Consider the following 27,952-nt stretch of genomic DNA (forward strand, 5'->3'; position numbering starts at 1 on the left):
GATTTTTTTACACCATTTCAGCAGCACAACTCAGTTGTTTTCCCTTTAATCAAACAAATAAAAGCACTTTCCCCAATTCCAACAATGCCACAGATTTTCAGAATCTTGGAGAACAATGTTGAATTGGGAAACACTAATGTGGTGAGGAGAAAATTTTTAGGCTATATCAGGAAAGAAAAGCTTTTATTTTCCCTGATTCCCAATTAGATTCCTGAGGAAGATTGGGTTGAATGCTCAGCCCTGCTCAGTCCTGTTTTGCTTGGTTTACCCATGTTTGTTGTTCCCATGGCATGCCCTATACTGAGTTCTGGTTGGCATCTCAAGAATGTTCCCCAAACCAAAGAAGCAGGAAAACTATTTCTAGCCCTGCCAAGAGTAAGGGTGTGGCTCCCTTTCACCCAAAAGACTTGAGTGCTTTAGTCATCAGATACAAAAAAAGTAGCCAGTCTTTTCTAGGAGAAGAGGTGGTAAAATAGTCTTCAATGAAGGCTTCACATCATCATTTCCCTCTCTATCATTCCACATTAGTTTCATGTCTAGCACCTTACCAATGCATGGCATCTAGCACATTTGGCTGTTTGGCTGTGAAATAATAAACACAATAAGAAGAAGTAGGGAAAGTGTAGTCCACTAGGTGATTATTCTAAGCCATTAGTCACAGATCATGGAAAATCAGACCATGACATGGGTTGTTGGGGGGTCTGGGCATCTAATTTCAGAGCCCCCAAGACCACACCAGCAAGTACCAAAGCACAATGCTAATAGACAGAGTCAAGGCCAGACCAGCATCCCTACTATTACTTCACAGTGCCTCAGACTGGTTATTTAATTCTATTCTCTGTTTATACTCTTAGTTCAATGAAGATCTATTCTCAGCAGACACCTTCCCACATCAATTAGTTTCAAGCCTGCTTTGTATCCTAGCCCTCTCTGAATTATACTTCACATTGTCCACAGATTCACTATTAATAGCTTCTTGTCTTATCATCCTCTTTCTATCCATGGAAACACAAACTGTTCCAGCCAAAGCAGAATGCCCTGAATAAACTTTAGAGAGTGATATCTATGTGCCTGTGACAGGCAGATAAAGAGTAAAGTTCTCCAGGCCTCTCTGAAAAGGAGACAATAAAGAAGTATGTGTGATAAAGAAGGCTTTCACAGAAGCTCTATCTAGACACAGGTAGAGTTTTTTCTCTCTCTTACCATTTGTCTGGTTGGTCCATGGTTAGCCAGTCCTAACAAACAGGAAAGAGAATAGAACTTGTAAGACACCAAATTTCTTCCATAACAGAAATCATACAGAATAAAAAACAAAAAGCAATGTTTTAAATTTCTGTTTCCTCCTCAACTAGTAATTTTGACTTAGCAAACCCCTTCCATGGAGCACCATGAATTAAGGAAGTCACCTTTACTATGCTGGAGAGTTTACAAATAGGGAGGTTTACAAATGGAAAATTCAAATCTCTGCATCTTTAAAACAAGCTGGTTTGGTGTGGGTCTTAGATGGAGGAGAAAGCAGTGATGCTACCCAGTTAGAGGCAAAATGAACTTTTTTTAAAATCAAGCCAGACTCCCACCTTAAGGCTGGCACAACTTCTCTCCATTATTAGGTTACTTAAGGGCCTGGCTTTTGACTCACTCAGAAAAAAAAAAAAAAAGTCTGATAGTCACAGTTCTTTGCTTCCTAAAAGTAATAGCTGCCTTTCAATTCCTTTCTTTCCAGGGTGCACTGAACTTCACTGAGCAAAGTGAGGGGTTTACAAAGTAACCAAGCAACCATAAGCAAAGAAATAAATAGTAGAGACTGAGTAGATGAGTCCTTTTGGATTGGTCTACAGAGATGACTGAGACACCTTCCTAAGGTCCAGCCCTTAATAAAACTTTACTAAGCATCTTTTGAAATGTAAAATTCTTGAAGGCATGAGTCCCAGTTCATTTTTGGGGAATTCTGAACTGTACCCACACACCTTTTTACTATGTTTACTTTGGTACTCAAGTACTAGACAGACATCCTATGGAAGTGCTAATTCCATTATTTTTAACTAGAGGCAGGCCCTTGAGTAAGCAATAAGTCCAAGGTGATCCTCATAGCTGCTGCCCAAAGATGCATCTTTCTTCCTTTGCTATAAAATGAAGAGGGGAGATGAGGGATGGTCAAGGTAAGCTATTATCCATGGTTCTGGTTCAGAATACCCTTTCCTCTACTAACTTCCTCAGATTATATAGGCATGAGCATTGGAAGCCAAGACCAAACAAGAAGTAATTGGGTTTCCTTATCACTATTCATGAATCCTATTTACTCCAGATAGTACCCAGATCTCCTCCATCTCTATCTGCTGGACAGAAAACAAAAGTGCCTAAGGAAATGATGCCTAGTATTTTCCAGGCTGTGTACAGTTATGGAAGAACAATAGGGCATTAATAAATAGTAAGAAAATTTCCAAATAATATGTAATTGCTATCTACATATCTAGATTAACTCAAGCACTGGAAGTCTACCTTCTAGGAAGACCAGAAGCTTCCCTACAAGGGATTTTCACTGATCCTAAGCTAATTTGGAAAGAAATCCTAGCAATTAATAATCTCTTGCTGCATATAGCAGGGCATCCCTCCTTCTCACTTTGATTTTTGACCAATTCTACCTACTTCTTAGAGAAATTCATCTGTAGTTCAACAGCTTAAATCTCATGAAAACAAACAGAGGACCTTCTTGGTTCATTAGGTTGAGAAGATTCAAACTCTGTTCTGTTGTTCCCACTATTGACAGTTCAAAACTCTATCCTTCAGTGCCATAGGGCCACTTTCTACTCCAAGCCCTATACCTACTGTTCCCATTATAAGATTACTTCTGGGATTTGGCAACCTATAGTTATGACACATGTACTGATGCATACACTGAATATTAGCAATCTACTTCATCAAATCAAATCTGTTTCTTTTACCCAACAGTATCACCCCACCATCTGTGCTCTATCACACTAAGGACCACCTATCTTTGGGTCCAGCCTCCAAAAACAAATGCTACTGCTGAGTTGTAAAAGAGCAAACACACATACACACATATCTGTGGGCCAAACTAAAGCATCTTTATTTCCTGTTCCAGCTGGTCTCCAAAGAGTATCCTGCCCATAATAATGAGTTTCATTTATGACAGTTTTGGACTACTAAGTAAGAAAAAGAAGGGAAAAATGAATGAGAAATAACCAAATGATAGCGATAGATCCAATGGCCAGTACTGTCCAAATACCTTTTTTTTTTTTTTTTAAAAGAACAGCCTATATAAATGTCTTCAGGTTGCTTTTTTCCTTTTCCTGGAAGGTATTCCCTTTAATATCATTGGGAAAAGATCACTGAAAGACTGGAGCCTGTCTTTCATCATTATCTAATGAGGACAACCAGTTACATGCTGAAAAATATATGTGGTAGCTAGTGAATACATTACAGCAAAAGGGACTCTGGAGGGGATAAGTGGGTGAAGTAATAGTCAAAATTTCTTTTCTTTTAGTAAATCTTTACAGAAAATGTTTTTATTTTAGAACCATGATCCGAGAAATCTTCTTACACTATTCTGTTTGGCTTGGGGCTTAAAAAAACACCACATCAAACCAAGAAACAACCCTAGATCTATGATTTCATTGATATAGAGGAACTTCCAATCAAAGACCACCTTCTATTGATATAGGATGGCATTTGCTTTGAAACTCAAAGTCTTAGAGAATAGGCAAGAAAGCCAAGTGTTCTTTACCCCAAGGCCAGATCTCTACTTATTATGCAATATGATCTCTTTATTCTCTCTTGAAAATGCAATCTATTCTTATTTTACTTTAAAAATCACAGTCACTGAAACATTGAATTAAATAAAGAAAAAAGTGAAGACTTCAACATAAGATACTAAACTCACTGAATACCACAGACATCCCTATGACTTCCATCCCCTGGGCCTCAAATACCCAAAGATATACTGCAACGAACCTGTAGGTTTTGAAACCTAAACATGTTGATCACAAGGGTCATATCCATTGAGCTTGTAGGTATCATTTAGGTGTGAAGAGAAGGGTTACTACTAGAGCTTTAAGCATTCTATGGCCCTTAGAGATTTGCTATATTTTGTTTTCCTCCATAAATCTTATAGGCTCATAACATTTAAAGTTGGAAAGGATCATTTGGTACAAATAACTCATTTCATAAGTGAGGAAATCGAAGTCCTAGAAGAGTAAAGCACCTTGTTCAAAATCACTTAATAAATAGTGGTGTGGTATTTGAACTCTAAATCTACTCTAACTAGTGTCTAACTACATGAAGACTTTGGGAAATGAAAATAGATTCTTGGGAAAGGATAGAGTCCTATCATGATCAGAGTCACTTTAGACCAGGTCCTTAGAAAGAAATCTGGGCTTTTCCTATGCCTCTTTGGGCAGCTTAATGAAAAAGGCTAAATACAAAACAAACACAATAACATTCCAAGTTACTTACCTAAGTATGTTCCTATCAAATTGGCAGATTGGCAAAGGCAAAGGAAAAAAAATAGCTCAGTGTTACACAAAGGAGCTGTGACTAGCAGGGAGCATATTCAACAGGATCCCACCCTCCAGATGGAGTAGGATGCAGGCCACTTTCACTCCATGGAAAGGGAGATGATGGTAAGTGAATATTACACTAGTAGCTTACCTGAGAAAGAATAGATTTATTTATTTACTTATTTCAGAATAAAATATGTCAACCAGGACTCATCAAAATGCCTTATCTGGGTCTATTCAGAAAGTTTTGGCAAAGCAGCAGTACTAGGCATGGACAATGATGAAATGGTTGCCAAAGAAGAAAGTCTACATCAGGCAAGTCAAAAAATTAAATATTTTAAGGGAATGAGAAATACTAGCACTCTGAGAAATTAAAAGCAAACTACCTCTGACTTCAGACATATGGATACCTGTAGGAAGAGAGAATTCATCCATAGAGGATTCCCAGCTTTTGACCCTTACAGAAACTAGAGGGAATATCTTCCTTAAACCCCAAAATACCAAACTTTTTTGACATTATCCAACATTCAGTTGTTTTAACAAGGGCTAGGTCCCAAATGCAAAAGATTACTGGCTCTATCAGCCTAGCAAGAACCTCAGGCTTTACAACTCTGGCATTTTAAAGAGACCCAGGAATTTTAATACAATGGCAGGGGTGGGGAGAAGAAAGGGTGGGATTTCTCTTTCATTCTCCTTAACTAATCAATGTGAAGCTCTGAGGATTAGTATGTTTGGTGATGCTCACTTCAGTACAGGAAGTTCATCTGGGAGAAGCTAAGCAGGGACAAGTTTTAAAAGCAGAAGAGTTAACAACATGCACTGGACTCTTCTAGAACTGAAAGCTAACTTTGATAAGAGAAGGTGGCCAGCACAACAATATCCTAGGTCACATCTCTTATTGAGTTAATATGTTGATGTTCCTAGGTATATTCACTTCCAAAGTCAGCTATACAAACCTAACTGGATAGGACAGGAAAAGCCCCAGGTAAGCGATATGCAAGGATCAGGTTAAGGGAGATGAAATCTAGTGAATTTAGAAGAAGTTGGACTGAAAAATTTTAAAATTAGGTTGAATTCTTTTGATTCATACATTTTGTAAAATGAAACAATAAACAGTATTCCATAGAGATAGTTATAATAACATATAGGAGGAGTTCACAGAAAAGAAAACAATTACCACCAATCATGATAACCTTCAAAAAAGTTTTATAAACATATTATTGTAAACTGTCAACTACATTAGGGATTCAATCCTATATAATCCTATGGTGTATCTGAAAGTATCTCAATAAATTATTTTAAAACATGAGAGAACCACTCTCCACCAATGGGGTCAGGCTCAGTCTAACAGAACATATTAAGTCATACAAATTAAAATTTCTCAAACTGTGGATTTGTGTTGCCTATAAACAAACGGGTGTTTCATGGAGAGAGCAAGCCACAAGTTTGTTTAGATCTACTGTCTCTCAGCAAGGCTGTGTTTACAGAATTGGGCCCTTTCTGTTTTTTAAGTGTAGAACTACAGTTCTCAGGTAAATGACTAGCAGATTGTTGAAGCTACAGAAAGTCAAAACAACCTTGGAGAGAAATGTTAAGAGGGAAAGAGTAAAACTAATTCCACACCCTAACCTGACCCCATCTGGAACTATAACCCAGGGTCTAGAATCTGAGCCAGGATAGTGTGATGAAAACAGATTACACTGCTTTATCAAAAATGCCTACAAGAACATTCTCCTAGGATCAGACAAACAGAAGACAAATTCCAGGTCATATGCAGAACTTCCCCTCTGATGGGAAGAATTTCCAGTGTCCTCTTCTCATATTAAAAGGGAGAGACTAAAGATGACATTTTACGAATGACCGAGAGGAGTCCAGCCCAATCTCGTCTCTACTATCTACTGGCCCCCGTGGCAGTTCTCTGGCAGAAAGCTCCATTAAGGTCTGTCTCCACTATTGGTCATTTCACAGCTTTAGTATAAAGCAGAACATGAGTGACTTTTGGGTGATTTCAACTTATGCAGATTCCTTTTGCTTACCACTTCCCAGGCAAGACTCCAGGAGGCTGAATTCTACTCTTGGTTAAATAAAATTTAGACATATCCACTAAGAAAGTTTACTGCTGTGCTATGTTGGGGAAATATCCTGTCAAACCCAAACTCTCCTGAGAACTAAGCTGAAATTCTACCCTAGAAACCAAGCACTGGACCTGACTGATTCCACCATGGTTCTTCCTCTCAATGTGGCCATAGTTTTCCCAAGGCTTCCAGGAAGTTCACTATAGCGTCTGCCCTTCCATAGATTGTTCTCAGAGGTTTCCTTCTGCATATAGGCACAAAAGACCAAGAAAAGAACCAGACACATGATTATTCCTGAATTGTATGTCTCTTGGTAAAAAAGAATTATTAGTATCCTTTCACTAGAAAGATTGTAGAGGAAACTCAAGAGTAGATTCGAATTGTGTCAGAATGGGGTAAATAATGGGCCAAATATTTGCTCTCTATCACTGTAAGGGGCCTGGGTTTCTATAGTTCAGTAGCCAGGGAGGCAAATCTCAATTTTAGTTTGAGACATAAGATACCTATTTTTCCCAAATAATCTACTGAGTTTATATGAGATTAGACTCATGTAGGTTTTTCATCTTCCCCAGCATCATATTCAAGGATAAAATCAAGTTAATGTATAACTTTTTTGGTAGAGGCTGTATGCAAAATCATTCATGGGGAAAAACGTAGAATATCAGACCTTGGAATCTAGTTTAACCTTCTTTTATAGTTAAAGAAATTTGAGGACTCTGGATTGGTAGAGTGACATAATGGAAAAAAGACAAAATCTGACACCAGAGGGACCAAGATTGTAAACCCAGATTTGCTACCTGCTATCTGTGACCTTGGGCAAAGTTAAATAACTTCTTTGAGGCTCAATTTCTTCATCTGTAAAATGAGGAGGTGAGACTATATTTTCAGGGTCCTTTCTTAATCAAAATCCACAATCTTATTTATTCAATGTCACACAGCTAGCTTCTGGTAGAACTTGAAGTCCAATTTTCAGACTCCTGGTTCAGTTTGATACATCATGTAGAGAGCAGGAATGAGGTTGGCCAATGCCATTATACATAATTCTCCCCAGAGAGCTTACTGTTTACAAATCGTCACTCTTTTGGCCTAGGTTAACTGAAATAGATTCTGGCCATCCATGAAGAAATGCTATTTCCTACAAGTCTCCAGAAAAAAATTGGATGTTTGGTCCTACTAATGCATAAAATAATTAGAAACTCATTTCTCTTAATGGGGGAGGTCTTCAAGTACAATAATGTGCGTGAAGCCTAGATCTGAGGATCTTAGATCACAATTTCTGAGCTCTGTAATTTGAAAATATTTTGCTTTATTTGACTTTATTTACATTAAATAAATAACAACCTTACTCAAATACCCAACCTCTGTCTCTAGGTAGGTTAATGGAAAAGAAAAGTCTAAGTGAAACAAGGCCTAGTAGCAGGGGTAAGGTGATAGAGAAACAGAAGTGCCTAAGAGATGAGGGCCAGAGTAAAGCATTTTAGAATGACAGAATACAGAAGTGTTATTAACACCTTAGTGGGTAATGGAAAGACTCTAGGTGTTAACTTCCTACCTAGAAACCTAGACAGTGACCCATGGAATTTCCTGGACTAACTTACCACTTCTAATATCGGTCTATTGCCAATGTGGAAAAAGTTGCTACCTTACCCAGGAAAGCCCCTCTCACAGGTCTTCCTGTCTATTCAAAGCTGAGACTGCTGCTTGTAGATTCTAATAACTTCTGAGGTCATTATTTCTAGGCCTATTAGTCTACCACATTTGCAAGGCTTCACTCACATTATGGCACTGGAACTTCCCCTGTGCGTGATGGGGAGATGCTAGGTGTGAATATCCTTTTGTGTGGTTGAGTAGAGTGAAAGAGTAGATCATGAAATAGCAAGAGACAGGATTTTAGGAAGCAAGGGATGCTTGTTGGGAAGATGTGAAGATTGGGAGAAGAAAACAAAAGAGCTGGGCTCTAAAGCACTAAAGTCCCCAAGAAAGGGGGTAGAATGATTTGGGGACTAGCAGACAAGTCACCATATTCTGAACTGGGTAATAAATCTCAATAGACTGAACTTTGAAGGGAGAGGGATAGAGAAAGGAAGGGAGAGAAGGAAAGAAAGGTGAGAAAAAGAACATCTGTCTGATAGGAATTAAAGGAAAAATCTGATTATTTCAGCTTGGATGGAATAAAAGGAGAATTAGAAAATTAATTTGATTTTATTATTTATACTACTTTATAAACCCATGAGACTGTAACTTCAAGTATATAATACCATCAGCTAAGACAGGATTTCTGTCTAAACCAGGGAGTTCCTTAACCTTTTGTGTCATGGAGTCCCCTGGCTAATGAAAAAGCCTATAATTTTTTTATACTACATAAAGAAAAGATTATAGAGGAAACTAATTATATTGAAATAGTTATCAAAATATTAAGAAAACAAGTTCAGGAATGCTAGGTTAGAAACTCCTAGACTAGATACAAATGAATAGAGATCTACACTGTCCAATTGTAAAGGGACAAGAGGGAAGGCTGCATCTGCTGCACTGGAGAAATGTTCACTCCTAAGGATCAAGACTGTATTAAGGGCAAATTTAGCATAAAAATTTGCATCCTTTGAAGTCTTAATACACATAAAAACATTACCATATTTACATATGTAAAATACAAATATATGTAAAAAATGGTTGTGGCAGAATGGAATATGTAATGAAAATTTTAATAATGAAATCTTTCCATGGAATTCATTAGTCATGGTGATTATGACCTATCCATTGTTAAAATTTTAGTAGTTTGGGAGGGAGAGCACTAACATTAAGGGTGGTGGTGGTAAACTGGGAAAGTTTTAATGAAGACTCTTAGAAGGGATACTAACTATTAGTTTCAAGGCAGAAAGGCAATAAGAGATAATTGGGGTTAAGTGACTTGTCCAGAGGAAGTAGCTGAAGCCACATTTGACCCAGGACCTCTCACTTCCAGGCTTGGATCTTTATCCACTGAGCTACCTAGTTTCCCCTTGAGCTGCATCTTAAGAGACAGACTCTGAAGGATTTGTAAGGAGGGAACGTATTCTAGAAATACGTTGCAAAGGCAGAAAATGGAATGTCATGTGTAAAGAACAAAGAGAAGGCCATTTGCAGGATTGCATTCAAGAGCAGAAACAATGTCCACAAAGGTTGGGAAGATAGGTTAGGGCCAGACTGTATAGGGATTTAAAAGATAAAAAGGAATATTAACACAGTGGCAATACAAAGTCATTATATTTAATTGAGAAAGGAATCATATTGTCAGATCTGTACTTAATGAAAATTTCTTAGGCAGCAGGGGATAAAGATAGAGTGGAGTGCTGAGAGACTAAAGCCAGTAAGAACAATTAGGAATCTGCTGCATTAATATAACTACAGGCCTGAAGTAAAGTGATAGCTATATCAGTTGAGAGAAAGGGTCAAGTATATCAGTTGGGAGAAGGTAGACATGCCAAGTTTGATGGATCTGAAGGGCAGTGAAGAGTCCAGAAAAATGCCAAAGTTAAAAACCTAAAAGACTGGAAGGATGGTGGTGGCTCTCATGGAAATAGGGAAGTTTGGAAGGAGGGGGGAAGGTTTTGAGGGAAAGATAAAGAACTTCGTTTCAGACATGCTGAATTTGAGATTTCTCCAGGATATAGAAATGTCTAAAATCATGAAACTCGAGGTGAGAAATTCAGGTTGGATATACAAATTTGGGAGTCATTTACATGAGGTGATAATTAAACTCATGGGAGCTGATGAAGTTATTGCATCTTTCTCTATGCTTCATCCCTTCTACACCTATTTTTTTGTCCTCATCAAAATCATTGATTTTTCTCTTTCTAGTATTGATCCTATAGTTAAGTAGTTTAATCGTACCCTACTCTAAACTCTCAAGTCTCATTCCCATTTTTCTGTACTCCCCAACACCTTATTAAACCCTTGTGGATTATTTCTGCCATCCAAACCTCTACTCCTACTCATATGCTACTTCATAGCTGAGGGGGAAATCATGCAACCATGATGATTAGATCCATTTCATATTTATATCTAATCTCAATTGCATTCATGGTGCAGTAAGACATCTTGAAATCTATTAAATCTTAACAATGATCACTTTAACAACAATAACTGCTAAATCTTACAGCCTTTCCTCAATTCTCATCATTTTTGACTTCACTATGGCCTTTGACATTTTATCATTGTCATTTTTCTCTCATGCCTTCTTCATCTCTCATCTATTTACTGTACTAACTTCCTAAATGGTTTTCCTACCTTGAATCTCTCCCTATTCCAAACTACCCTACTCAGCTATCAATATGATTTTCTAAAGCATAAAATCTGACTATGATATACTCTTGCTCGATAAATGTCTGTGGCTCCCTATTGCCTCTTGGATCTAATATAAACTCCTGTTTGGCATTTATAACCCTTCAGAGCTTGGGCCCAAACTTGGCTTTTTTAAAAAATTACAGTTCTTTGACCATTCTATGGTCTTCTATCTCTATGCCTTTGCATTAGTAGGTCCTCTTGGTTTTTTTCAAGCTTCAACTCATGACCCACATTCTATATCTTCATCATAAACATCTTTGACAATCTAATAAAACCTATAGACTTCTCAGAATAATGTTTTTAAATGCATAAACTAAAATAAAGAGAACTATAAAAGAAACACATTATACTGAAATAAGTTGAAAATTTTTCTAAAGTTCAGAGAAGCTTCAGTTAACTTCTGTATCACCTTTTTCATTTGACCAGTTCTATTTTTAAGGAGTTGCTTTTTTTTTCAGTGAATTTTTGCATATCTTTTTCCTTTTTTGTGCTTCCTTTACCAACCTGCTAATAAGCCTTATTCCATTATTTTCTTGTATTACTCTCATTTCTTATCCCAATTTTTCTTTTAACCCTCTTGGTTTTTAAGGTCCTTTAAAAAATCTCCCCCAGAAGTTCTTTTTGAGCTTGACTTCAATTCATATTTTTCTCTGAAGTTTCACTTGTAGTCTTTTGACGGTTTTTTCTTCTAGGTTTGCATCATGATCCTCCCCTTTCACCATAATAACTTTCTGTAATTAGATTCTTTGCCTTCCCTCCCAAAATTATCTTTGGTTTATTGTATGAATAATCTACATATACTGTGTGTACATACTGTTTGCCTCAATAAAAAAATAGCTACTTGAGAGTAGGGCCTGTTTAATTTCTGTCTTTATACCCTTAGAACCTAGCACAATGACTGGCATGTAGTAGGAGTATAATAAATGCAAGGTGACTAACTAAAGTACAAGCCTAGAAAGGAGGTTAGAGCCACACTCATTTATGAATCTTTTAGTTATAAGAAAGCATTAAGACCAGAGAGATATTTTTGAATAAGCATAGAATGGAGAAACACTAGTCTAGTTACAGACTTAATAGACTGCTTAAATAGTAAAAGCTAACATTTATATAGCATTTTAAGGTTTGCAAAACATTATCTCTATGAGGAAGTACTATTATTTCTCCATCTTGCATATGGGAAAACTGAGGCTGAGATGAAAAGACTTGCCCAAAGTCACACAGCTAAGAATTTTTTGAGGTAGGATGGGTCTTGAGGTAACGATTTTCCTGAAACTTGAAGGAATGATCTTCCTTTTCTTTCCTAGAAGGAAAGACCCTGGTGCTCAATGGAATAGTGTTTTTCCTCTTCCAGAAGAAGGCAGGAGACTTGTGGGAGCAATGGCATTTCTCCTCTTTCTTTGGGACACTGGAGACCAGAAAGGAGATTTAATCAAATGAAAAGGTATTTTTCTTCTTCCCAAGAAAGGCATAAGACTAGGTAGAAGACTTGATGTGGTAGAATGACATTTTTTCCTCTTTATTCTTCTCTGGACATCCCAGTGAAAGGAGAAAAAAATCTTCCAAATTGTCTTCATATTTGGGCCAAGGGTGGTGACCATCTTTAAACTATCATAGGCATTGTCACTTGCCCAACATGAGACAGTTCCTCCAACCAGCAGCAAAAACTAAAATTCTCAAAGCAAGGGGTCTAAATGGCTAGGACTAGAGTGAATAAAAGCTTTGAGCTCTTGCTACTAGTGGGAATCCTTCTTGGGATATCTTAGAGAATGATACCATTAATGCCTTGGGCATATTCTCCTATGCCTTTGTTTTGGACCATCCTAGAAGTTCCTATGTTAGTATAGTTTTATCCCTGGTGTGTGTGCACACATGCATGTGCACAAATCCTCTAAATCACACATACATGTATACATCCCTTTTTGAAGAATTACTCCTAGAAGGAGACTCAGTGATTTACACTTCAGCTGACAATGGGTTGGAATTATCTCATCTGTTAGATTCTGCTTTGTTCTCTCCTCACTCCCCGGCGAGTAAGAAAAAATAAACAGACAAAATTAAATGGAATAAAGCATATTCCTCAAACCACATAAAAACTCTGACAATACTTATATGCATCCTTACCTAGCAAAGCCATGATTCAAAGGCATATGAAGTGTGAAGACACATTTGAAAAAGGCACTAGCTTCCTCTGACTTGTTAATACTACTGGGAGAAGCTAGGTAGCTCAGTGGATAGAGAGCCAGACCCAGAAAAGGGAGGTCCCGGGTTCAATTCTGACCTCAGACATTTCCTGGGGAAATCATTTAACACTCATTGCCTAGTTTTTAACCTCTCTTCTGCCTTAGAACCAATGTGTAATACTGATTCTAAGAGAGAAGGCAAGGGTTAAAAAAAATACTACTACACAATGCTGCTGCTACTGCTGCTACTCAGATCTATACTATAATTTTAAATTGCTGAAATTATTACATGAGTTCCATGGATTCTCAGGGACTAGAAAAAAATCACTGAGAAATTAGGAGGCTGAAAAGTTTATTGCATGTTTCCTTGTAACTTTTGGTTTGAAACATTGCTATTTTGTCTATTGCTAATAAACTTTGTAGCACTAACTTTTAAGTACTATTTGGCTGTACTTTTATTCCAGTTCTAAATCACAAAGACTAATATAGTATTGATGTTTCCTCCAATATTCCAGACTGTCATTCTCAAATCCTATGGTCTATTTATCTGTGGTTTCCAAATGCATTTGAATGCACACCTCCCTACAAGTAACCTTTTTTTTTGAAGATGGACATTTAACACATGCATATTTACTTACTTACAAATTATATACATGAACACTGGACTAAAAATAGGAATTAAAAAAAATGAGTTAAAGATGAAACAATATTTGATCCTAGAGTCAACAAGGAATCACTGGAATTTATCCAGTAGGAGTGTGACCTAATCAAACCTGAATTTTAATTATATTTCTAGAACTGGAAGGGATTTCAAAGTCCTTCAAATTCAAACCCTCATTTACAGATGAGGAAACTAAAACCTGGAGAGAACAAATGACATTTCCAAAGTTACAAGTTAGTGGCTGCATTGAATATGAAATCAATTTGAGAGGGAAGAGAGTTATGGCAGGGAAATCAAGTAGGAGATTGCTATAACAGTCCTAATTAGTGGTAGTTAAGACCTGTATTACATTGGTGGTTATGTGAGTAGAGAAAACAGAACAGAGGTGAGAGCTACTGTGGAGGTAGAAAGTACAAGTTTGGCAATTGATGGATAAATAGTGTGAATCAAAGATATCACTGAGGTTGTGACCTTATGTGACTAGAAGGATTTTAGTGCTCTTTACAGTAAAAGGGAAGTTTGGAAGAGGGGTGGCTTTGAGAAAAGATAAAGAAAACTGTGATATATGATCACAAACCATACATGTCTATTCATTCTGTGTGATTATCCTATCCCAAAAGAAAAAGAATGCCAAGTTCTTACTCACCATTCACTTCCCAAGAGCATAGTGTTTTGTCCTGTGAGAAGGGCCTGCTTCTGCAGGGGTGATTTGGAGGCCTTGGTGTAGATATGCTAGGGATTGCAGTATTCCCTTTATGGTATTCATGTGGCTGCTGCTTTGGGTACCTAAGTAGCTCTTAAGTTATGACAGCCTTGATAACCCTATGCCTAGCTTTGAAAGGGGAAGGTTGGGATCTTGCACCATGGAGGTAGGGGTTGAATGGGACTAGTTGTAAGAAAGGGTTAGCTGTAGCCTTACTGGAATTAAATGCCATGTATGAATGAGATGTGACCCATCTTCTTATTTCCTATTGTCTGATCATAGATACCTTGGGCAGACAAACCAGTTTCCAATTTAGAGATCAGTGATGAATATTTTCACTTTATCTCATCAACTCCCTATGTAATGAATCCATTTCAGAGCATAACCATTTATCTCTACAGCAGCTATTCTAATCTTCTCTCCTCAAGCCCCTTTGACCCCAACCCTCATCAGACCTAGACTATTTTATAGAGAAAAGTCAGTGACAGTTGCCTCACCTCCTCTATTGTGCCTTCATTCCCCACTATCCCCTTTTCTCTTCCTTTATGTCAAAGGAAAAAGTGGCCCTTTTCCTTTCTATTACAGCCAAATCTTTTATTTGGGGTCATAAACTTAAGAATTCTCCTCCCTTTCACACTCAAGTTCTTAAATTTTTAAAAATATTAATTAGCTTCATTTCCTTACTCCTCAATCTTATCTGACCCCTTATACCAGAACTGCTTGCTTTCTGCAACTTTGGCTTTCCACAATTTACAAGACAACTACTAGTTCTAGTTCTAGTTCTAGCATAGACTATTGTGATAGCCCTTGGACTGGTTACCCAGCTTCTAGGATTTCCCCATTCCAACTGAAATGTTCAGGGAATGATCAAATTAGTATTTCCCAGTCACTAATGACAATTTCCAGTGGTTCCCTCCAGACTAAAATACAAAAATTTCAGCCTGGCATTTGAAGTCCTTAGCAGTCTAGTTCTTATGTACTTTTTCAAAATTATTTTATATTATCCCTCCCTTTCAAAGTCTCCATAGCCAGAGGAGCTTACTAATTGTTCCTCTAACTCAACATTTTCACTCTTATACTTCCATGCCTTCCCTGGAAAAAAAAAAGTTTCAATACATTGTAGCACAGTTCAACAAAACAAATTCTTGTATTAGTCATGTCTTGAAAAATTTCATTTTAAGTTCATCAACTTTCTGTCAGGATGTGAATGGCTTGTTTCATCTTTATTTCTTTGGACTTCTGGCATGTCATTTTGTTGATCAGAGTTCTAAAGTCCTTTACAGTTATTTTTCTTAACAAAGTTATATCATATTTTTCTAGTTTTGCTCACATCAATCTGCATTACTTCATAAAGATGTTTTCTCTTCTTATGGCACAATATCCCAAATATTTAGCTCTTCTTTAATAAGAGAACATTGTCATAGGTTCCAATTTTTGGCTAACACAAAAAGAACTGCTATGAATATTTTTGTACATAAAGATCATTCCCCTCCTTCTTTGGGAGTCTAGGACTAATACTGTTATCACTGAGTTTCAAAGGTTAGGCAAAGTTTGGAAATATTCAAGGGTCAATTCCAAATTTCTTTCTAGAATAGCTAGAACAATTCACAGCTCCACCAAAGTATACTAGTATTACCTACTTTACCACAATTTTTCCAATTACTCTGATAGGCAGGAAGTAGAACTTCAAATCTGCTTTAATTTGCATTTCTCTATCAATAATGTAGAACATTTTTTAATATGGTTACTGATAACCTGGATTTCTTCCTCTGAAAATTGTTGGTTCATATCTTTTGACAACTGGTCTATTGGCTTGGTCTTATCAGGCTGAATTAACTTTTTATCTATCTTGGAAATGAGACCTTTATCAGAGAAACATGTTACTAAAACTGTTTTCCCTCGTTACTTCTGGAGAACTTCTGGAAACATTCCCTACTTTCCCTCCAATATTTTCTTTATCAGATTTGTTTGTGCTGAAACATTTACATTTTATAATCAAAACAGTCCATTTTATCTTGAGTGATCTTCTCTGTCCTTGGTTTAGTCATGAACTATCTTTTCTTATCTATAGATTTGAAAGGTAGCTTTTTGCTTTGTAAATTAAATGATTTTCTCTTCTAGGTCATATGATCATTTGTAGCTTATCATGATTTATGGTGCTAGCTATTGGTCTAAATCTAATTTCTTCCAGACTGTTGTCTAATTTTTCCAGTAGCTTCTGTCAAATATTGAGTCATTCCATAAATAACTGGTCTTGGGGTTTTTGAAACATTAAGTTACTATGTCTATGTATTATATATATATATACTTCCACTGACTGAGTGCTCTATTTCTTAAGCCAGTAGCAAATAATTTTTAACAATTACTGCTTGAGATCTGGTACTGAGAGACCAGACTCCCTTACTTTTCCATTCTTTTTCATTATTACCCTTGATATTCTTGACCTTTTCTTTCTCCATAGGAAATTCCTTATCATTTTGGCTAGTTCTAGGAAATATTACTGTGAGGATTCCTCTGGTAGAGCACTGGATAATTGAATTAATTTTAAAAGTATTGTAATTTTTATTATATTGGCTCAACCTACTCATGAACAATAACTGTTTCTCTGATTATTTAAGAATGTCTTTAATTCTGCAAAGAATGTTTTATAGTTAAATGTGTATTGTGCCTGATTGCACATTAGCAGATGAATTCAAATATACTATCGCTTTTGTAGTTATTATGAATGGAATTTCTCTTTCTAACACTTCTTGAGTTTTCGTGTGTGCGCGCACATAAGAGAAGAGATTATTTGTTTTCTTACACATTTTACGACTTAGCTTAAATTATTGCTTATTTTTTTTAAGCCTTGAACTAAGTCCTAGGATCAATTACAAAAAAAGAATAGCAAGGGCTAGGCAATCAGGGTTAAGTGACTTATTCAGGATCACACAGCTAGCTGAGGTCAAATTTGAACCCAGGTCCTTCTGAATCCAGGCCTGGCACTCTATCCACAGTGTTATCTAGCTGCCCTGAAATTACTGTCAATTTTTTTTTAGTTAACTCTCAAGGGTTGCGCTAGGTACACTATCATTTCATCTACAAAATACATTAATTTTGTTTACTATGCCTATGCTTATTTCTTCAATTTCTTTTTCTTGTCTTATTGAGTGGTTAGAATTGCTTAATTTTAGATTAAAAAAAAGAAAAGCCAGTTTGCTCATATCAAAAATGAGAAGAGGAAACTTGTGAAATTATCAGAAACTTTTGCCCAAATATAATGCTAACAAAACTAGAAATAGATGAATATTTAGGAAAATATAAAATAATAAGAGTAACAAAAGAAAATTAGATTATTTAGATGATCAGATATTAGAAAAGAAATTAGGTGAAGCATTAACCCTTAATGAAAAAATTCAGGACCAGTTGGATTCACAGGTGAATTACATCACATTTTCAAAGAATAGTTCCAGTATGACATGAATAGCAAAAGAAGGTATCTTTCTAAGATACTAATATGGTCTTGATAACCTAATCCAGGAATAGACAAAGCAGGAAAAAAGAAAACTACTGGCTAATATTCTAAATGAACATTGACACAAAATTCTTAAATAAAATGTTAGGAAGTAAGCTACTTCCTATATATTAGAAATATATATATATATTAGAAAGATTATACAGTATGACCAAATTAGGCTTGTAAAAAAATTCGAGATTGAGTTAGCATAAGCAATCAGATACAAATATAAAAAACCATATAAATAATGAAAATGATATGATTATTTCCATCAAAACTAAAAGACTTTTGGCAAAATCTAATCATTATCTCTCTTTTTTTTAAGACTTTAGAAATCTTAGCAATAAATGGACCTCACCTTAGTATTGTTTTAAAAACAAAAAGTCTTATTTCAACACAAGAGTATACATTATTCCAATAAGTTCCAGTTGGGTTTGATCTCTCTCCTAGAATGCTTCTACTTTGAGAACTCGGCCAACTTTTAATTCCACCCTTAGAATTGCAATCTCTCAGGTGGAAGGGACCTCATAGTTCCCTAAGTAATATCTGACACAAGGGCTATTCAGCCTCTCCTTGAATACATCTGGTTACAGTGAACCCACTACTTCCTTGAGCAGCCCATTAACACTTTTAGAGAACATTAATTCTCTGACAATTTTTCTTTACATCTGGATGAAGTCTATCTCTTTAAATTCTTGCTTCTACCAGCTTCCTTCTGATTCTTCCTGTCATGGCCAAAGAGAATAAGTCTAATATCCTAGCCACATGATAGCCCCTTGAACACCAGGAGACAGTAATATCCTCCTCAAGTCTTCTCTTTTAAAAAACCAAACATCTTGTTTCTGCAGCCCTGTTCTGTAGGATACTTGTAATCCTGGTTAGGCTCCCATAGACAGTATCCTCACTTCTACCCCATCTTTTAAAAGCATTCCATTGTATTAGATGCAAAAATTATATGAGCCCTGTGAGTTTGGGTTTAATGTTTCTATAGTTAGTTTTCTCATTGTGCCCATACATAGTTGAATTATTTGACTATGAGCTCTCAGAGGATATAAAGTGTTCTTGCACACCAACATCAAGAATGAAGTTTATGGACTATGCTAAACCCGGGATACACTGTATATGAAAAACTACAAGGGATGCAAGGGAGCAAGGGATGAAGCTTCCCATGTGAGCATACCTACAAAGTTTGGTTAATTTGATTTTTCTCAATAGATTCTATTTATATTAAGCTAACTATAAAAGGAAATAGTTCAAATAACTTTTGGAAGAAGTCCCCAAAGATCATGGCAATCTGTCTTAATCCTCAAGCCTTTTGGATCACAACCACTGCCTTATTTTTGTGGGTAGATAAGTAGGTGGTAGAAGCCAAAAGATCCTAACAACTTTGAAAGAGGAAAGATTTCTGAGTTTAAGATGATTAGTAGAAGATAGATAACTCTTTAGGTGGAGGGCTGATCAAATGTCAGAAAATGAATAGTCTCAGATAACACAAATAGAAACTTACAAAGCAAATCTAAAGTCTTTAAAAAACTAGAACCTGAATTGTGCCAATTTTAAGCTTAAATATACACCACGCTAGTCTTCCTTTTCAGAACTGTACTATGAGAGTTTGGATGGTTTGCTGCCACACTGTAAAGTCTACCATCATAACTACAATCTCTAACTATGTTCCTATAATAGTGTAAAGTGCATAAGGAGGACATGCCAACACAAAGCCCCTAGAAATGGTCAGGGTATCCCAGGAAGTTGTCTAATATTAAAACTCCAATCCAATTACTTTCTGACTGAATAACCTAATTATTAACTTATTAGTTGGTAAAAAATGAAGATACCCCAGCTGGCATCTCACATTAGAAGGATCGAAGAAAAGATGTTTAGAGCACAGTGTGAGACGACCTTAGGAGCTGGCATGCAGGAGTGAAGAACATGCCAATCATTCATATCACAATGGTGATGTGGGTACATACACAACAGAAAGGCAGGTGGGTAGGCAGGCAGCTATGCATACTGGCACCCACTCCAGCACAGCACGCTGCAAACAGCACACAGACAATATCCTTTTTGAAATGGTCCACATGAGCATATGATTTGGAGTTTTTTTGATGCCTAGAGTTCATCAGGATTACATTTCCCTGATGGAAACTATTCCTCAAAAGTGCTTATCTACTTCCTACTTATTGATATGTACCTGCAAAGAGGTCCCATATGAAAATAAAGGGCTATGTCTGTGTGACCAAGGTTAGTGTGCTTGAAGACGATAAGTATGCAGAAGGCTTAGTTGGCCTTCCCAAGGAGAGGATCTAAGTCCCTGAAGCCCAACTATGGTAGATGCTGAAGTCTCCAACAGCCCCCAAAAGCGAGCCAGAGTTGTGTTAGCTGGGATGAAGGGAAGCTCCCAAAGTAGCAGAATAAGCCAAAAATGTGGTCCAGACACAGGACTTAGATGTAGCCCTATGCACTTAACTTATTTAGTGATCTCAGCATTCTAACTACCAGGCAAATGAGAATGACTAAAAGAGTGACAAACTAGCCTCAAAAAAGAAAGCATAAAGCAGGCTACTCACTCCCTTGTCTTAGAGTGAGGGGATCCCTGGTATTGACTATTTAGTCTCCTAGCAATTCTTTTGGTTTCAGAGAAGTAGTTACCTTCTTCCTTTCCAAATGTCACTCTGGGTTAGGCAATACCCTCGAATGTCTTAAATTATTTCATGGGATGCTATGAAATTCATTAAAGTTAATTTTAAGAGATTTAAAACTAAGATTGTCATTTAAACTAAAATAAAATAAAATTTAATTGTCTGACTCATACTTGAGGAGGGGTTTCCAAGAAGTCAGATAATCCCAGTAATGTCCCTCCAGGGGAGGGAGGCAAACAGCCTGGTGTCCCATCTGTGTGGACCATCAATGCAGATATTGTCCAAAGGACATTTAGCTACCAAGACAAGATTTACACATAGCATTAGTAGCCACAAAGCACAGACAAGCCAGCTAGAGAAGCCACAAATGAGATTGAGACCACACTGTCCTAGCACCAGCTGAGCACAGCTGCGAGGTCTTACCCCTGCTAGGCATCAAAAGGCGTTTCTTCATGTTGCCTGACAAAGCACAGGTGAACAGAAAAAGAGAAAAAAATACCACATCAACAAACCCAACAATGACACTGCATTTAACAAGTGTAATTCACAGGGACAGCAAGGATACAAGTGGGAATTAGAGCCAGGGTCTCTAATACTGAGCATGTTGGCTTATAGTCAATATACCCAAGACAACATGAAAAGGGCCTTGGCCACAGCCAGGGTTGATCACTTTGAATGTACCTCAGCATTTCAAGGAAACAATGATTTTTCTGCCTGTCTCCAGCAGTTAGTTAGGTCTTGTTTTACACTTACAAAGAGAGGTTAAGGACTTTCCTCTCTTGCATGTCACATATAATACCCTCCAAAATTGAGAATTCACATGGTCTAAAGGTGGCATTTGGCCCACTGAGTATAAATCCCCAGGGTTCCTCCTCCACAGATATGTCTTGTTTATCTATTCCTGACACTCTAAAAGAGAGTGACAGTCATAATGATAACCAATTTCATACTGAGATTCTCATTTAATCCTCACGGAAATTCTGTAAGGCTGGCTAAAATTCTGATGATTTGATATTCACAGAAATTCTTGGAGACATAGTAGTTAATTCTGGAGGCATAAAGTTAAGGAAAACCTGAGTTCAAATCCAGCCTCAGATACTAGCTATGTGACCTGAGTAAACAACCTCTGCTTCCTTCAGTTTCCTCAACTGTGTTGTTGTGAGGATTAAATGAGATAATATTTGTAAAAAGTGCTTATCACAGTACTTGACACATAGTAGGCAGTATATAAATGCCTATTCTCTCCCTTGCTTCTTTGACAGAATAGGTATTTTTATCACTATTTGGCAGATAAGGAAATGAGTCAATTCACTCAGCAGTGAACTGACTTGCCTAACATTAAAGAGGAGTTAAAGGCCAATTGAAAAATACTCCACAGCAAAGGTTTTTAATCTTTTGATATTATCCACTTGGCACTCTGGTGAAGAATATTCTTAAATGCATGAAATAAAATATAAAGATTTATAAAGAAAGCCAATTTAAAAGACAGTTTAAAAAATATGTGTGTATATTTACACACACACACACACACACACACACACACACACACACACACACACATATAAAATTATTTCATGCTCATGGACCCCAGGATAAGAACTCCTGTTTTAGGCCAACTGAAGTGAGAATATCTGCATGCTACTTTAAAGCCCGAGAGAGGTGGCAGGGATATCTCCCCATCGACAATTGCTACGATAAAAGAGAAGTGACGCTCCTTAGCTCAATGATAAAGTCATTAATCAAAATGAAACCAAGCTAAGAAAGGAAAGCAAACCCTAAATGAATAACCTCAAGGTTCAAATGACAATGAGGCGCATGCCAGTTCCAAACCCTTTAAAATCATAGATATACTTACCATCCATGCCATTGTGCTGTTCATAACTCCTCTTGCCTAGGATGGTTGGGGACCCATTATTAATGACTGGAGTTGACTTGGCAGGAGTAAGGTTATTGAGAGAACTAGACACACTCTTTATGGGATCTGGTTTAGGAGGGCGGGGATGAGTCTCTGTGGGGAAAAAAAACAACAAAGTAGTTTACTAAATGACTGAGAAATAAATTACAAGTTCGTACCCAATCATCCAGAGGGAAGGTATGAATTTTATACTGAAAAGGGAGAAGAGGTAGCCTATTTATTGAAATTTCAGATATTATGAGTTATATATTTGTAATATGGAGATTTGTCATTGGTTTTGATAGAACAGGCTTGTGCATTATATCAACCCATCTGGAGTTACCTGTACAACACTGCCACGCTCATGGAGGCCAATCAAAGGTGATTTCTTGGGCATCTTCTTACAAAATAGCAGGCCTGCAGCCCTGAGCCCAGGCTAAGGCCCATTGTTTTGACCATCTTCCCAATGCCCAACAGATCTCTTTGGACACTGACCACCTTTGGGGACTCTAGGTACTAGTACAGATTGGGGAGAACAGAGAATCTTCCAAGAAACCTCAAGAAAAACTAGGAGCAGAAGAGGAAAGGAAGAAGGCTGGAGAAGACAGAAGTTATAGCTTTTCTGAAAGTAAGCCAAAGATAGCCACATTTGTCATAGTTTATTCAAGATAATGAGCTTATGATGCCTAGTTGTAGTCACCTTGTAGACTTGCAAGGTATTTGGAAAGTACTAAATTTTTATAGCTTGTCTTGGTTGTTGCATAGTCCTTCCTTCCCTGCTTCCTTCCATTTTCCTGTATAATGTACATAAGTCTGGGATCCTTTTTTTAATAGTTATATAAATATGGCATCAACAGTCCTGAAATAAAATCAGAAGTCCTCCATTTCCATAAACAAAATTTGCAAGATTCAGCCATTCTTTTGATGCTTCTTTGTTGACATATTGTTAGATGAGTATAGATATGATCCATAAGAGCCTCTTGATTCCACTCATGGATTGTAGTTTCCATATTGGGGCAAATAAATTTTAGTTACATTTAATAAATTCAAAGGTGAGTACGTATTTAGCAACCTTTACTTTGGCTATGTGAAATGTTGTCTGCTTGTTCCAAAAGTATTTTGTAGTAGGCTTTTGACACATTTATCATGTGTTCTAAAAATGCCTAATAATTCTCTTTCTCCTTTTTTGGTAAGAAAATGTAAACCTTTTTAAAATTGCCTTAAAGAGGGTAGAGTCAAGATGGTAGAGAAGGTACACAGATTGGCCTGATCTCTACTAAATTACCCTCTTAACAACTTTGGTATAATACCTCAAAATGAATTCTGGAATGGCAGACCCCACAAATAGACATGGTGAAATAATTTTTCAGGTCAAGATAACTTAAAAGGTCAGCAAGAAGAGTCTGTGGCACTGGAGTGGGAGTGGAGCACTGACTACCTCACCAAGGTAGGCCCCATCAATACAGGCAAGCTCAGGCCTTATGGGAGACTGAATCAAAGGTTGCAGGGGTCTCAGCCCACTGACAGTAAAAGGGTTGGCCAACTGCTCATAAGGAGATTACAGGAGTACCTTTACTGGTTCTGGGTTCAGAATTCTGTTGCATTGCACAAACATAGATTCAGGTCACACAGTTCTGGGTGGGTCTCAGGGTGAGGAGAAGTACTGGCACACATCACTGCTTATAACCACAGGGGAAGTGAGTGACTCTGTGGTCACAGTTCCAAGGCAGAAACGAGTGCTTGTGGTCATTCACAGACCAGACAGCAAGCAGAATACTTCAATTCATAAAGGAGGCACAAAAATCCACTGATGGGAAGAAATAGCAGAATTGCCACATGAAAAAAGATATTACAAAAATTCACTGAGGAAGAGAACTTCTTAAAAAGTAGAATTGGTTAAATGGAAAAGGATGTACAAAAACTCAGTTAAGAAAATCATGCCCTAAGAATTAGAATTGGGTAAGTGGAAGTTAATGACAATCAAGAAACAATCAAAGTCAAAAGAATGAAAAAATAGAAGAAAATGTGAATAAGCTTATTAGAAAAACAATTGACCTGGAAAAAAAAGATCCAGGAGAGACCACTTAAGAATTACTGGACTATCTGGAAGCCATGATAAAAAAAAGAGCCTAAACATCATCTTTTAAGGAATTATCAAGGAAATATCAAGGAAAACTACCTTGATATTCTAGAATCGGAGATAAAAATGAAGATGAAAGAATCCACCAATCCTCCTGAAAGAGATCCACAAATGAAAACTGAGAAATGCTAAATTTCAGAGTTCCTAGGTTAAGGAGAAAATATTACAAACAATGAGGAAGAAACAGTTGAAATCACACAAGATTTAGTGGCTTCCATATTAAAGGATCAGAGAGCTTGGAACTTGATATTCTGGAAAGCAAAGGATCTAGGATTACAAGTAGGAAATCATCTATCCAATAAAACTAAGTACACTCCTTCAGGAGAAAAAAATGAATTTTTAATGAAATAGAAGACTTTCAAGTATTCCTGATGAAAAGGCAAAAGCTGAAGAAAGAAGCATTAAAAAGTAAATGTGCAAGAGAACTAATAAGAAATTTAATAAGGTCAAACTGTTTATGTTCCTATATGGGAAGGTGCTACATGTACTAAGAAATTTATCATTATTAAGGCAGTTAGAAGGAGTATATATAGTCAGAGGACAGGGTGTGAATTGATTATGATGGGATGATTCAAAAAAATAAAGGGGCCAGAAAAAGGGATGTAATAGTAGAAGGGAGAGGAAGAAGAAGAATGGGGAAAATTATTTCACATAAGAGGTATGAAAGAAAGGAGCTTTCACAATGGAGATGATCAGGGGATGACAAGTAATGCTTAAATCATATACTCATTGGAACTGGCTTAAAGAAGAAATAAAATGCACATTTAGTTGAGTATAAAAATCTAACTCTACAGGGAAGTAGGAGGGGAAAGGGGGCTTATAGAAGTGGTCAGAAGCAAACCAGACTTTGGAGGGAAGAGAAGGAGAGAGGAAAGAAGGGAAAGAGTCAGAGACAGAGTCAGAGACAGAGAAAAGGATAAACAGGAAAAAAATAAGATGGAGGAAAATATAAAGTTAATAAACATAAATGAATGTTAATGAGATAAGCTCATACACAAAATGGAAGCAGGTAGCACAAAGGATTAAAAACCAGAATCTAACAATTTGTTGTTTACAAGTAATGTACTTGAAACAAGTGATATTTACAGAATAAAAATAAGGGGGCAGCTGGGTAGCTCAGTGGAGTGAGAGTCAGGCCTAGAGACAGGAGGTCCTAGGTTCAAACCCGGCCTCAGCCACTTCCCAGCTGTGTGACCCTGGGCAAGTCACTTGACTCCCATTGCCCACCCTTACCACTCTTCCACCTATAAGACAATACACCAAAAATTAAGGGTAAAAAAAAAAAAATAAGGGGCTGGAGTAGAATCTATTGGCTTTCGCTGAAATAAAAAAAAGGCAGAGATAGCAATCATGATCTTAGAAAAAAGCAAAAATAAAAATAGATCTAATTAAAACATGACAAGCTAGCAAACTACATTTTGTTAAAAGCTAACATAGATAATGATGTTAATATCAAAAGTAAATATACATGCTAAAAGAGGAAATACAAAGCATTTCCTATACTATATATTATAATAGTGGGGAAGTCTTAATTTTCCCTTCTCAAAGCTAACTATAAAACAAGAAAAAAGTTAGAATGAATAGAATCTTAGAAAAGTTAGAAATAACAGACCTCTGGAGAAAAATGGAATGGAAATAGAAAAAGAATGCCTTTTTCTAAGCTGTACATGGCACCTAAACAAAAACTGACCATGTGCTAGGACATAAAAATCTTACAAACAAATATAGAAAAACGGAAATATTAAATGCAGCATTTCAAACCATAAATAAAGTAAAAATTATATTTCACAAAGAATTGTGGAATATATCTATGTAGAATCTATGTAGAAACATAGATTACATATCAATTGGAAACTATAATTATTTAGTCCTAAGGAATCAGTGGGTCAAAGAACAAAAAATAGAAAAAAATTAATAATTTCATTAAAGAGAATGCCAACAATGAGCTAAAACTCAAATCTATGGAATGAAGTCAAAACAGTACTTAGGGGAAAATTTATGTTTAAATAATTAACATCAATAAAATAGAAAAAAAAGCAGACTGATGAACTGGGTATCAAATTAAAAAACTAGAAAAAGAACAAATTAAAAATTCTAATTTAAACACCAAATTAGAAATCCTGAAAGTAAAATAAATCAAAAGAAAACCATTAAACTAATAAATAAAACTAGGAACTTGTTTTATGAAAAAAAAAAGATAAATAATAGGTTAATTTGATTTTTTTAAAAAAGAAAACCAAATTATTGGTGTCAAATATAAAAAGGGTGAATACATCATCAATGAACAGGAAATTAAAGGATTGTTAGGAGCTATTTTACCCAATTATATTTCAATAAATCTGACAATTCAAGTGAAATGGATGAATATTTACAAAAATATAAATTAACAGAAGAAACAGAAATTATAAACAATTAAGAAAACTATCAGTATAATGGATTATCAATAACAAAAACATCAAAAACTATAAGATTATCTCAATAGATACAGAAAAAGCTTTTGACCAAATACAATACTCATTCCTATTAAAAACACTAGAAAGGGGGGCAGCTGGGTAGCTCAGTGGATTGAGAGCCAGGCCTAGAGATAGGAGGTCCTAGGTTCAAATCCAGCCTCAGACACTTCCCAGCTGTGTGACCCTGGGCAAGTCACTTGACCCCCATTGCCTGCCCTTACCACTCTTCCACCTATAAGTCAATACACAGAAGTTAAGGGTTTAAAATTTAAAAAAACAACAACAACAAAAAAAAAACTAGAAAGATCAGAATTAATGGAGCTTTCCTTAAAATGATAAGTAGTATCTATCTAAAACCATCAGCAAGCATTATCTTTAATGAGAATAACAAAAAACCTTTCCAGTATTAGAGGTAAAGCAAGGATGCCCATCATCACTGTTATTACATATTGTTCTAGGAATGTTAGTTATAGCAACTAGAGGAGAAAGAGAAACTGAATAAGAATAGTTAATGAGGAAACAAAACGATCACTCTTTGTAGATGATACGATGGTATATTTAGAAAACCCTAGAGAATCAACTAAAAAACTAGTTGAAATAATTAATAACTTTTTCAGCAAAGTTGCAGGATGTAAAATAAACTGATAGAAATTATTAGCATTTTTATATGTTACCAACAAAGTATAGCAAGAAGAATTAGAAAGAGAAATTTCATGTAAAATAACTGTAGATAATATAAAATACTTGGAGAGTTATGTGCCAAGAAAAATCCAGGAACTATATGAACACAATTACCAAACAATTTTTGCACAAATAAGGTCAGATCTAAACAACTGGAGAAATAGCAATTGCTCATGGGTAGGTCAAGCCA

At 36.4% G+C, this 27,952-nt stretch overlaps 1 protein-coding gene across 1 annotated transcript in view; it reads right to left on the reverse strand.

Moving 5' to 3' along the window:
* Positions 1-27,952, reverse strand: part of MTA1 (metastasis associated 1) — a 138,245-nt gene that overhangs the window by 2,198 nt on the left and 108,095 nt on the right. The window contains exons 15-17 of the mRNA XM_044664721.1: positions 22,450-22,602; positions 21,018-21,053; positions 1,204-1,235 (exon numbers count right to left, since the gene is read on the reverse strand). Of these exons, the coding sequence (XP_044520656.1) occupies positions 1,204-1,235; positions 21,018-21,053; positions 22,450-22,602 (221 nt within the window). The remainder of the gene's footprint in view (positions 1-1,203; positions 1,236-21,017; positions 21,054-22,449; positions 22,603-27,952) is intronic.

The sequence above is a fragment of the Gracilinanus agilis genome, chromosome 2, assembly GCF_016433145.1.
Source record: "Gracilinanus agilis isolate LMUSP501 chromosome 2, AgileGrace, whole genome shotgun sequence".
NCBI lineage: Eukaryota > Metazoa > Chordata > Mammalia > Didelphimorphia > Didelphidae > Gracilinanus > Gracilinanus agilis.